At 51.8% G+C, this 11,945-nt stretch overlaps 1 protein-coding gene across 3 annotated transcripts in view; it reads right to left on the bottom strand.

The window, feature by feature from the left end:
- Positions 1-11,945, bottom strand: part of tfeb (transcription factor EB) — a 96,918-nt gene that overhangs the window by 28,830 nt on the left and 56,143 nt on the right. For all 3 annotated transcript variants that reach the window (XM_068007747.1, XM_068007749.1, XM_068007748.1), the window contains exon 2: positions 1,310-1,559. In XM_068007747.1, the coding sequence (XP_067863848.1) occupies positions 1,310-1,510 (201 nt within the window). In that variant the 5' untranslated portion in view covers positions 1,511-1,559. The remainder of the gene's footprint in view (positions 1-1,309; positions 1,560-11,945) is intronic.

Raw genomic sequence — 11,945 nt, 5'->3', positions numbered from 1 at the left:
TGGTGCAGGAAGGAGAGAGGGGGGGTGCAGGAAGGAGAGAGGGGGGGTGCAGGAAGGAGAGGGGGGTTGCAGGAAGGAGAGGGGGGTGCAGGAAGGAGAGAGGGGTGTGCAGGAAGGAGAGAGGGGGTGCAGGAAGGAGGGAGGGGGGTGCAGGAAGGAGGGAGGGGGGCAGGAAGGAGGGAGGGGGGCAGGAAGGAGAGAGGGGAGGCAGGAAGGAGGGAGGGGGGGCAGGAAGGAGAGAGGGGAGGACAGAAGGAGAGAGGGGAGGGCAGGAAGGAGAGAGGGGAGGGCAGGAAGGAGAGAGGGGAGGGCAGGGGAAGGAGAGGGGGGCAGGAAGGAGAGAGGGGGGGCAGGAAGGAGAGAGGGGGGGCAGGAAGGAGAGAGGGGAGGGCAGGAAGGAGAGAGGGGAGGGCAGGAAGGAGGGAGGGGGTCAGGAAGGAGAGAGGGGAGGGCAGGAAGGAGGGAGGGGGTCAGGAAGGAGAGAGGGGGGCAGGAAGGAGAGAAGGGAGGGCAGGAAGGAGAGAGGGGGGGCAGGAAGGAGGGAGGGGGTCAGCAAGGAGAGAGGGGGTCAGGAAGGAGAGAGGGGGGCAGGAAGGAGAGAAGGGAGGGCAGGAAGGAGAGAGGGGAGGGCAGGAAGGAGAGAGGGGAGGGCAGGAAGGAGAGAGGGGAGGGCAGGAAGGAGAGAGGGGGGGCAGGAAGGAGAGAGGGGGGGCAGGAAGGAGAGAGGGGAGGGCAGGAAGGAGAGAGGGGGGGCAGGAAGGAGAGAGGGGGGGCAGGAAGGAGAGAGGGGGGCAGGAAGGAGAGAGGGGGGGCAGGAAGGAGAGAGGGGAGGGCAGGAAGGAGGGAGGGGGTCAGGAAGGAGAGAGGGGGGCAGGAAGGAGAGAAGGGAGGGCAGGAAGGAGAGAGGGGAGGGCAGGAAGGAGAGAGGGGAGGGCAGGAAGGAGAGAGGGGAGGGCAGGAAGGAGAGAGGGGGGGCAGGAAGGAGAGAGGGGAGGGCAGGAAGGAGAGAGGGGAGGGCAGGAAGGAGAGAGGGGGGGCAGGAAGGAGAGAGGGGGGGCAGGAAGGAGAGAGGGGGGCAGGAAGGAGGGAGGGGGGCAGTGGAGGGGTAAGGGAGGAGACGGGAAAGATGGAGCAAACATCTGGGTTTGATCCCCATCGTGTCCCTGGTTCCACTAAAGACACAATTGCGCTCAGTCCCGCCCTCCCCCACTCCCCACATGGTGCCCAGTGCAGGAACTGGACTCCAGCAAGATTCAGCACCTTTAAGAGTGAGATGAAAACTGGAGGTAATGGAAAAATTAAACGGTACCTTTAAAACCTCAACAGGAACCTGTGTCCGCGACTGAAAGGGAGCAGAGTTGCTGACGTTGATGGCAGGTGTAGTGGTGACCACCATGCGTTGCTGCATGTAATGCAGGGCTGCCTGTTGCTGCTGCTCCCTCTCCCGCTGCTCCTCCTGCTGCAGCTGCTCGCGCATTAGCTGCATGCGCATTCCAGTGCGGGAAGACATCGTGCGAACTCAACTCCCGTCTCCCAACTCTCCGTCACAAAGAAAATCGCTGCAAAATATTCATACAAGTATATCATCATAAAGGCTTTGCACAGGAGACGACCCCTCCTGCCCCTCCACCCCCACCCCTCCCCTCCCTCCGCCTCCCTCCCCCCACCCCTCCTTTCCCCCACCGCCTCCCTCCTCTGCCCACCCCCACCCCTGGCTGTTAGGGGCAGTTTTGCACCATAGACCATTACAGACCATGCTCACGAGGACCTGGGTCGAGAGCACTTCAGACCCATTCCACTGAAAACAACACAGATCATAGGGATAGTTGTAGGCCATTCAGCCCTTCGAGCCTGTTAGGAACATAGGAACAGGGAGGAGGCCATTCAGCCCCTCGAGCCTGCTCTGTCAATCAGTTAGATCATGGCTGATCTGTACCTGCACTCCGCCTTTGCTCCATGTCCCTCGATACCCTCACCCAACAAAAATCTATCGATCTCAGTCTTGAAAGCTCCAATTGACCCCCAGCACCCACAGCCTTTTTGGGGGAAAGAGAGTTCCAGATTTCCACCACCCTTTGTGTGATTGACAGGATCGACCAATCGTTGAGCGCGGAGGTATGACCCAAGGCAGCAAGGCCGAACTGTGGCCAATCCCAGAGAGTAAAATTACACTTTGACCCTAGTGCTTATCGCAGGATAACTTACTGGAGCTAAATACACAGGGCACAAGGCTCTTTCAGTAAATGGACTGCCCGTGTGGCTGTGAGCCATACCGTCCAGAAGATCACAGGTTCAGTCTACACCTTGTGTTCATGTAGCCAATGTCACCACGGCAACAGCTAAACGGTTGCATTTGGGCCCAGTACCCCTGGGGTAACTGCAGGGCGGGGGGGGGTCAGAGTTTGGATTCCCGATTGCTATCCAGCTGGAAAATATTGCCTATCAGGCCCAGTAGTGTCGTGGTTATATTCCTGGACTAGTAACCCAGAGGCCTGGACCAGTAACCCAGAATTGAACGTGAGTTCAAATCCCACCCTGGCAGTTTACGAATTCTAATTCAGCTTTGTGAAAATCTGGGATCAGTAAAAGTGACCATGGAGTTGTCGGATTTTCATAAATACCCAACTGGTCACTAATCCCCTTTAGGGAAGGAAACTTGCTGTCCATGCTGGGCCTTTATGTGACTCCAGTCCCCACCAATATGGTTGGCTCTTAACTGCCCTCTGAAGTGGCCCAGCACCAAACCGCAATCACCTTCTCAGGGCAACTAGGGATGGGCAATAAATGCCGGCCTTACCAGCAACGCCCACATCCCGAGAATGAATTTAAAAGATTCTGCACACTGGGGTCCAATTATGCCGAGTCCTCCCGTTAGTGATGACATTTTTCCCCACTGCTTTACAATAAGCTGCGTAAACAAACTTTGCGGAGACAGAGAGAGCAAGTTAGAGCCAAAGAGAGAGAAACAGAAATAGAGAATCGGAGACACAGTGTGTGAGAGAGAGAGAGAGAGAGAGATTTAAATTCTTTCAGGCCAGCTGCTCAAATCAAATCACTTCCTCAATTAGATTCTGAGACTCTGAAGATCTGAAAGCTGGTGATGATTATTATTGAATCCCATGCCATGTGCCCGCATGTGACAGTCAGGAGAGCCTGGATCAAACTCCATAAGACACAAGAGACTACAGCAGAGCTGAGGGGGCACAGGTTACTAAATGGGGCGCAGTCTGCCCCTCTCATTCAGACTCCAGTCCCCTCCTCGTTCCCTCGATTGGGATCTAAATGCTTAAGTGGTTCTGTGCCCTTTTACACTTTGTAACCTTGCTCCTTCCCCGGTGCAGGCGATAGGAAGCCAGGGTCTCCAGGAGACCGGCTCGTTTAAGACTCGATTCTGGGGCCGCCAGAGCAGGATTTACGTGATTGAAACAAAACAAGTGTAAATGCCAGAGGTTCTGAAATAGAAACAGAAAGTACTGGAAACACACAGCCAGCATCTGATGCCTGGAAAGGTTGGTTAGAGTTTGAGTGCAGACCTGAGAGATTCACCCCGACTTATCTCTACAGGTATTGACTGACCTGCTGTGTATTTCCAACATTTGTGCTTTTATTGTAGAGTTTACGAGATATGTGGTGCCAGCTTCTATGGGAGGGAGGGAGGGCGAGGGGGCGAGGGGTCAAGGGGGTGGGGGGGGTGGCAGGGAAGCATGGGGGTGTTGAGGGGGCAGGGGAGGGTCCCAAGGGCAGGGGGCAGAGGGGGCGGTGGGTAGGCGGGAACAGGGATGGGGGGGCGGGAGGGACAAGGGGGCTGTTGAAAGTCTCGTCAGCATCAGCCAAGGAATTGGTTCAACTAAACTCAGCATCAAAACCACATAAACATCAACACAGCAACAAACACTGAGAGGAAAGACCACGAGAGCTGCTGTGAAGCAGGCCCTCTCACCCAACATGCAAACCACACTCCCCGATTTAGCTGAAATCAATCAGCAGTCAGTCAGTCACAAACTGGGTGCCTGACATCTGAGACAAGCAAACCAGACCCCCTACTAACTCAAAAGACCTGTACCCTCCAGTACTGTACCCCAGTGTTACAGTGACAGACCTGTACCCACCAGTACTGTACCCCAGTGTTATACAGTGACAGACCTGAACCCACCAGTACTGCACCCCCAAGCAAAGGGTGAGGGCCTCAGTAGAAATCTATTTGAAAGAAAACAGAAAAGTCTTTTTCTTTGTAGTAAATTATAATTTTGCATACAGGACCCTGGAGATACTGAAGTTGTGCAAGATGTAAATGAAGCCTACAGTGCCAGATGTGAGTGGGTAGTCAGTGTTTACCCGGTGTGTACTATATGGACTGATTCAGCTCTGCAAAAGGGTTATTGCAGTGGGGAAATGTCAAGCAAACCGCAGCCTGTATTTTTATAGAAATCGTCATATTCTTCCCCTTTTTGATTTTGTTCAACATGAACTGACTGCCTTCTGCAGTAAAACCACAAAATCATTTCATGAAGTTTAAGAGCAATGTTAACAACGTATCAGGCAAATTATTTTTACCTGCCCCACTCACACTGCAATGTGTTACACACCTGCCCCACTCACACTGCAATGTGTTACACACCTGCCCCACTCACACTGCAATGTGTTACACACCTGCCCCACTCACACTGCAATGTGTTACACACCTGCCCCACTCACACTGCAATGTGTTACACACCTGCCCCACTCACACTGCAATGTGTTACACACCTGCCCCACTCACACTGCAATGTGTTACACACCTGCCCCACTCACACTGCAATGTGTTACACACCTGCCCCACTCACACTGCAATGTGTTACACACCTGCCCCACTCACACTGCAATATGTTACACACCTGCCCCACTCACACTGCAGACAGGGGTCTCCAGGAGTGAAGGCCTAGATTTTGTGCTCAAGTCTCTGGAGCGGGACTTGAACACACGGCCTTCTGACTCAGAGACGAGAGTGCCCCCACGGAGCCACGGCAGACGCTTGTGCCTTTATCTTTGACCTGTGCTCTTGTCGCGTGCGACTCAGCAGTGACTAACCTCCATATCACCAGTCAGTGAACAGGGGATACTACTTGTCTTGTAAAGTTATGTTTCTCCTCTACCACAGTGCAATATTATGAGTTAAGGGGACAAATTAGGTCCATTTACCACATGTGAAATCTTAGCACCATAATTCCTGACCAATCAACACCAAAACATCTGTCCCACTAGACCTGGTGTTACGTGGAGTCCGCACATCTGCATCATGAACGTGCTTCACTTCCTGACCATAGGCTTCATGTCTTCATCATCAACAACAACCTGCATTGATATAGCACCCGTAACATAAAACATCCCACAGCACTTCACCGCCTCAAAGACTGCTGAGAGATTGAGGAGTTTAATACACCACGGTCACAGTCACAGAGGATATCGCTTGTGACTTTGGTCAAGGCCATTTCGATGCTGTGGCAGGAGTGGAAACAGGGAGTTGCGGGAAAGATGGGCTTTGAATTTGGGAGGGGAAACCACGTTCGAGGATTTGAGAGAAAAGGAAAATTTGCAAGAACAGAGTGTGGATTATTTGTGGGGGTGGGGTTATGATGGCAGTTTTGAAAGGGAGGGAGATGGTGCCTGAGGAGGAGGGGGGGTCAAAGAGGGACAATGTCAGCCAGCAGGCAGGCCGGGATGGGAAGTTGAGTGGTCTGCAGTTTAGTGGGAATGGGGTCAAGGGAACAGGAGATGGGTCTCATGGATAAGATGAACTCAGACAGGGCATAGAATTGGACAGCACAGAACGAGACCATTCAGCCCATCGTGCTTGTGCCAGCTCTTTGAAAGAGCTGTCCAATTAGTCCCATTCCCCCGTTATTTCCCCGTAGCCCTGCAAGTTTTTTCCTTTTCAAGTATTTATCCAATTCCTTTTTGAAGTTACTATTGAATCTGCTTCCACCGCCCTTTCAGGCAGCGCGTTCCAGATGGGAGAGAAGTGAGAGAGAAACGCTAGGTTCAGGGCTGGGACAGGGGGGAGTATGAAATACTTAGAGGTCAGGACGCTTAGAATAACCCAACAGGAGATTCGCTGGAGCTCTGGATTTGCAGCACATTGGGCGTCTGCTGCAGATCGGAGGGTAAGGAGGGGGAGCACTCAGCATACAGATCAACGCCACAACAGTACAGTCATTGTGCCTGAAAATTACAATGGCAACTGATCTCGGGCCTTCGGACCAGCGACCTAACTGTGGCATGTCCGCATGCCGTGAAAGACAAGTAGAATTGAGATGTGTCGCAGGAACAGTGCTGTATTCATACTGAGCTCTGAAGAGTTGTGTAAGCAGTGTTTCTGGAAATCAGCATTTACCCACAGTCCTCACTTACTTGTTTTACTCTCTTTAACAAGTGTTTTCCACACTAAAGATTATTCAGCGTTTCAATCAAAGGGCTCAGCATATCCTATTTCCAATTGGTGATGATAAAGGGAATGTTGTGCAGCCAAACGTAGAGCTGTCGAACCCTTTGCCAAGTTCGAAGTGTGTCAGGGTTTGGGAGCAGGGCTGGCGTGCTGCTGATGAACATTGATTTACAATCTCTCAGCTCCGCATCAAGAGACACAGGAATAAGCGTGGAGGGAAATAGACTTCTGCTATAAAAAACAGACTGTCCAACCCAAACAGGGCAAATGGCAACTTAATTCCCAATCACCCGACAAAAAGAGATTGTTTCATAAAAGTGTAGGAAGGTCATGTTGACGCTCATTCCACAGATACGGTTTCTTGGAGAACCGATTGGGAGGTGTGGGCGAATGGACAGGAGCACACAATTCCCCAGCCTACACACCCTTCATTCCCACAAGTCACCCGGCAGAACACCAGTCCTGACACACTGGGCCACCAACCTCTGGCCACATTCGTATTGACTAAAATCTGAGTTTAATTGACAATAAATGAGAATAAATAATACTTTTTAAACCCACAATATCTTTATGATAACACATGTTCAATATTAAATCTCACAGCGTCCATTCGATGTTATACCCCACGGTATCTGTTCAATATTAAACCCCACGGTATCTGTTCAATATTCAACCCCACGGAATCTGTTCAATATTAAACCCCACGGAATCTGTTCAACAATAAACCCCGCGGAATCTGTTCAATATTCAACCCCGCGGAATCTGTTCAATATTCAACCCCACGGAATCTGTTCAACAATAAACCCCACGGAATCTGTTCAACAATAAACCCCACGGAATCTGTTCAACAATAAACCCCACGGAATCTGTTCAACAATAAACCCCACAGTACCTGTTCAACAATAAACCCCACGGAATCTGTTCAACAATAAACCCCACGGAATCTGTTCAACAATAAACCCCACGGAATCTGTTCAATATTAAACCCCACAGTACCTGTTCAACAATAAACCCCACGGAATCTGTTCAACAATAAACCCCACGGAATCTGTTCAACAATAAACCCCACGGAATCTGTTCAATATTAAACCCCACGGAATCTGTTCAACAATAAACCCCACGGAATCTGTTCAATATTAAACCCCACGGAATCTGTTCAACAATAAACCCCACGGAATCTGTTCAACAATAAACCCCACGGAATCTGTTCAATATTAAACCCCATGGAATCTGTTCAACAATAAACCCCACGGAATCTGTTCAACAATAAACCCCACGGAATCTGTTCAACAATAAACCCCACGGAATCTGTTCAATATTAAACCCCACGGAATCTGTTCAATATTAAACCCCACGGAATCTGTTCAATATTAAACCCCACGGAATCTGTTCAATATTAAACCCCACGGAATCTGTTCAATATTAAACCCCACGGAATCTGTTCAATATTAAACCCCACGGAATCTGTTCAATGATTATTTTGTATCAGTCTATACTGTAAATGGTGCTTATGTTTCAGGTAGAGGGATTGCTCTGCATTAAATAAAATTGTTAATATTAAAATAGATAATATCTTGGATACCTCATCTTAGATAGGTTAGGAAAGCTCAAAATTGATAGGACTCCAGGTCTGGATAATATCTATCCAAGGTGATTAAAGAGATGGACAGGTGCTCTGTGAGCCCTTTGCCCGTATCTTCAATAGTTCAATAGAGTCCGGAAAGTTCCCTTACACTGGAAGTTAGCTCATGTAGTTCCTATTTTTAAAAAAGTGGACAAATCAGAGCCAGGGAACTACAGGCCTCGCAGCCTGACATTCATTATTGGGAAGATGCTCGCAGGGATCGTGAGATCACTGGGGCCATTAGAAATTTGCAACACGGCTTCTGGAAAAATAGGCTGTGCCTTACAAATTTGATAGAGTTTTTTGCGGAGTTCACTAGGGTAGTGGATGAGGGAAATCCGGTAGACATTGTATACCTGGACTTTCAGAAAGCCTTTGATAAGGTACCTCACACTAGGTTACTTCCAAGATAGAATCTTGTGCTATCAGTAGGAATTTGATACGCTGGATTAGGAATTGGCTCCAAACCCGCAGCCAAAAAGTTGTAGTTAACGGATGTGGTTCAGCCAGGAGGCAGTTCCCAGGCCCGCGACTGTTCACTGTCTTTATTCAAAATGTTATCTTGAGGTTTGATGGTCCAGCTGGAGCGCAGAGAATTAGGAACATAGGAACAGGAGTAGGCCATTCAGCCCCTCGTGCCTGCTCCGCCATTTAATAAGATCATGGTTGATCTGTGATCTAACTCCATATACCTGCCTTTGGCCCATATCCCTTAATACCTTTGATTGCCAAAAAGCTATCTATCTCACATTTAAATTTAGCAATTGAGCTAGTATCAATTGCCGTTTGCGGAAGAGAGTTCCAAACTTCTACCACCCTTTGTGTGTAGAAATGTTTTCTAATCTCACTCCTGAAAGGTCTGGCTCTAATTTTTAGACTGTGCCCCCTACTCCTAGAATCCCCAACCAGCGGAAATAGTTTCTCTCTATCCACCCTATCCGTTCCCCTTAATATCTTATAAACTTCGATCAGATCACCCCTTAACCTTCGAAACTCTAGGGAATACAACCCCAATTTGTGTAATCTCTCCTCGTAACTTAACCCTTGAAGTCCGGGTATCATTCTAGTAAACCTACGCTGCACTCCCTGCAAGGCCAATATGTCCTTCCGAAGGTGCGGTGCCCAGAACTGCTCACAGTACTCCAGGTGCGGTCTAACCAGGGTTTTGTATAGCTGCAGCATAACTTCTGCCCCCTTGTACTCCAGTCCTCTAGATATAAATTGTGGGTAATACAGCCACCATTGTTGACTGATTGCCGCGAGGATTGGCGTGTCAAGCGACCAATGGCGGGGCGGTTGGAGGCAGGAGGTCATGTGATGAAACCTTCCGGTATAAGGTCCAATCAAAGTTGGCGACCCTACGTGTGAGTCTCCTAAACTCTCCAATTAAAAGGATGGAGCAGCTCGCCCTATAGGTCATAGGTCAGTGGATAAAGGTGCTGCTGGATGTGGGTCAGGAAGGTCAAGGTTTGATCCTGGCCTGCACCGTGAGCTGATCTCTGGCACAGTGGCAGTACGGGAGCCTCAATTGATCTCAATGCCCTTAGGATAGGAAAGAAAGAAAGAGCATTTCGCGATCTCAGGACGGCCCAAATGCTTTACATGAAGTAATTTTTGAAGTGTACTCACTGCTGTAATGTAAGAAACACGGCAGCCAATTTGCACACAGCAAGGTCCCACAAACAGCAATGAGATAATGATCAGATCATCTGTTTTTTTAGATATGTTGGTAATGGGATAAATATTGGCCAGGAAACCCGAGAGAACTCCCCTGCTCTTCTTTGAAATACTGACGTGGGATCTTTTACGTCCACCTGAGAGGTTTAACGTCTCATCCGAAAGACGTCACCTCCGACAGTGCAGCACTCCCTCAGTACTGACCCTCCGACAGTGCAGCGCTCCCTCAGTACTGACCCTCCGACAGTGCAGCACTCCCTCAGTACTGACCCTCCGACAGTGCAGCACTCCCTCAGTACTGACCCTCCGACAGTGCAGCGCTCCCTCAGTACTGACCCTCCGACAGTGCAGCGCTCCCTCAGTACTGACCCTCCGACAGTGCAGCACTCCCTCAGTACTGACCCTCCGACAGTGCAGCACTCCCTCAGTATTGACCCTCCGACAGTGCAGCGCTCCCTCAGTACTGACCCTCCAACAGTGCTGCGCTCCCTCAGTACTGACCCTCCGACAGTGCTGCGCTCCCTCAGTACCGACCCTCCGACAGTGCTGCGCTCCCTCAGTACCGACCCTCCGACAGTGCAGCGCTCCCTCAGTACCGACCCTCCAACAGTGCAGCGCTCCCTCAGTACCGCCCCTCCGACAGTGCAGTGCTCCCTCAGTACTGACCCTCCGACACTGCAGCACTCCCTCAATACTGACCCTCCGACAGTGCAGCGCTCCCTCAGTACCGACCCTCCGACAGTGCAGCGCTCCCTCAGTACCGCCCCTCCGACAGTGCAGTGCTCCCTCAGTACTGACCCTCCGACACTGCAGCACTCCCTCAATACTGACCCTCCGACACTGCAGCGCTCCCTCAGTACCGACCCTCCGACAGTGCAGCGCTCCCTCAGTACCGACCCTCCGACACTGCAGCGCTCCCTCAGTACTGACCCTCCGACAGTGCAGCGCTCCCTCAGTACCGACCCTCCGACAGTGCAGCGCTCCCTCAGTACCGACCCTCCGACAGTGCAGCGCTCCCTCAGTACCGACCCTCCGACAGTGCAGCGCTCCTTCAGTACCGACCCTCTGACAGTGCGGCGCTCCCTCAGTACCGACCCTCCGACACTGCAGCGCTCTCTCAGTACCGACCCTCCGACAGTGCAGCGCTCCCTCAGTACCGACCCTCCGACAGTGCAGCGCTCCCTCAGTACCGACCCTCTGACAGTGCGGCGCTCCCTCAGTACTGACCCTCCGACAGTGCAGCGCTCCCTCAGTACCGACCCTCCGACAGTGCAGCGCTCCCTCAGTACCGACCCTCCGACAGTGCAGCGCTCCCTCAGTACTGCACTGGGAGAGTCAGCCTAGATTTTTGTGCTCAAGTCTCTGGAGTGGGGCTTGAACCCATGACCTTCTGACTCAAGAGGCAAGAGTGCTACTCACGACTGACAAGGGAAAACAGAAATCGGTCAGGGAAATCGGGCAGGGAAATCGGGCAGGGAAATCGGGCAGGGAGTGCCATTCACAAATGCTATCAAGGTGACACCTGTTGCCTGTCGGGTGTTACTCCGCACCCCCCCTCCTCCAGTCAAATTGCCCGCCAACACTCACCGGGGTCGATTTTACCTTGCAGGGGGTTTCCCCCCCACCACCCGTGGCACCACGAGACCACCGCGATTTTAACTGCGCGGCCTCATTACCATATGGCCAGTCCACTTCCTGCCCAGAACTTCGGGGAAACTGCTGTTGGCCTGGTGAAAATTGGAGAGCCCAAGACACCTCCTTTAGCACACAGGTAGGTGCGGAGGTGGGGTCCAGGACACAGGTAGGTGCGGGGGTGGGTTCCAGGACACAGGTGTGGGGGTGGGGTCCAGCACACAGGTAGGTGCGGGGGTGGGGTCCAGGACACAGGTAGGTGCGGGGGTGGGGTCCAGGACACAGGTGTGGGGGTGGGGTCCAGGACACAGGTGTGGGGGTGGGGTCCAGGACACAGGTGTGGGGGTGGGGTCCAGGACAGGAGAGGCCTAAACTTTCCCCATGTGTTCCGGAGGAGAACTCCTGCCTCCCCCAGGCCCCACAGAAGGAAAGTAAAACAAACTGACCTTTCAGGCTTCCACGTCCTGAGCCTCTTCTGACCGGCTTCCCCGCACAGGCCAGAGTTAAAAACCCCGTTGGGGCCTGATTGGGGTCATCGGAGCCCGATTAGCAAATAAAAGGTCCCCTTCGGCCATGGGACGGTGCCTTTTG

The sequence above is a fragment of the Heptranchias perlo genome, chromosome 27 (assembly GCF_035084215.1).
Source record: "Heptranchias perlo isolate sHepPer1 chromosome 27, sHepPer1.hap1, whole genome shotgun sequence".
NCBI lineage: Eukaryota > Metazoa > Chordata > Chondrichthyes > Hexanchiformes > Hexanchidae > Heptranchias > Heptranchias perlo.
This window is presented reverse-complemented; position numbering and strand designations above follow the sequence as displayed.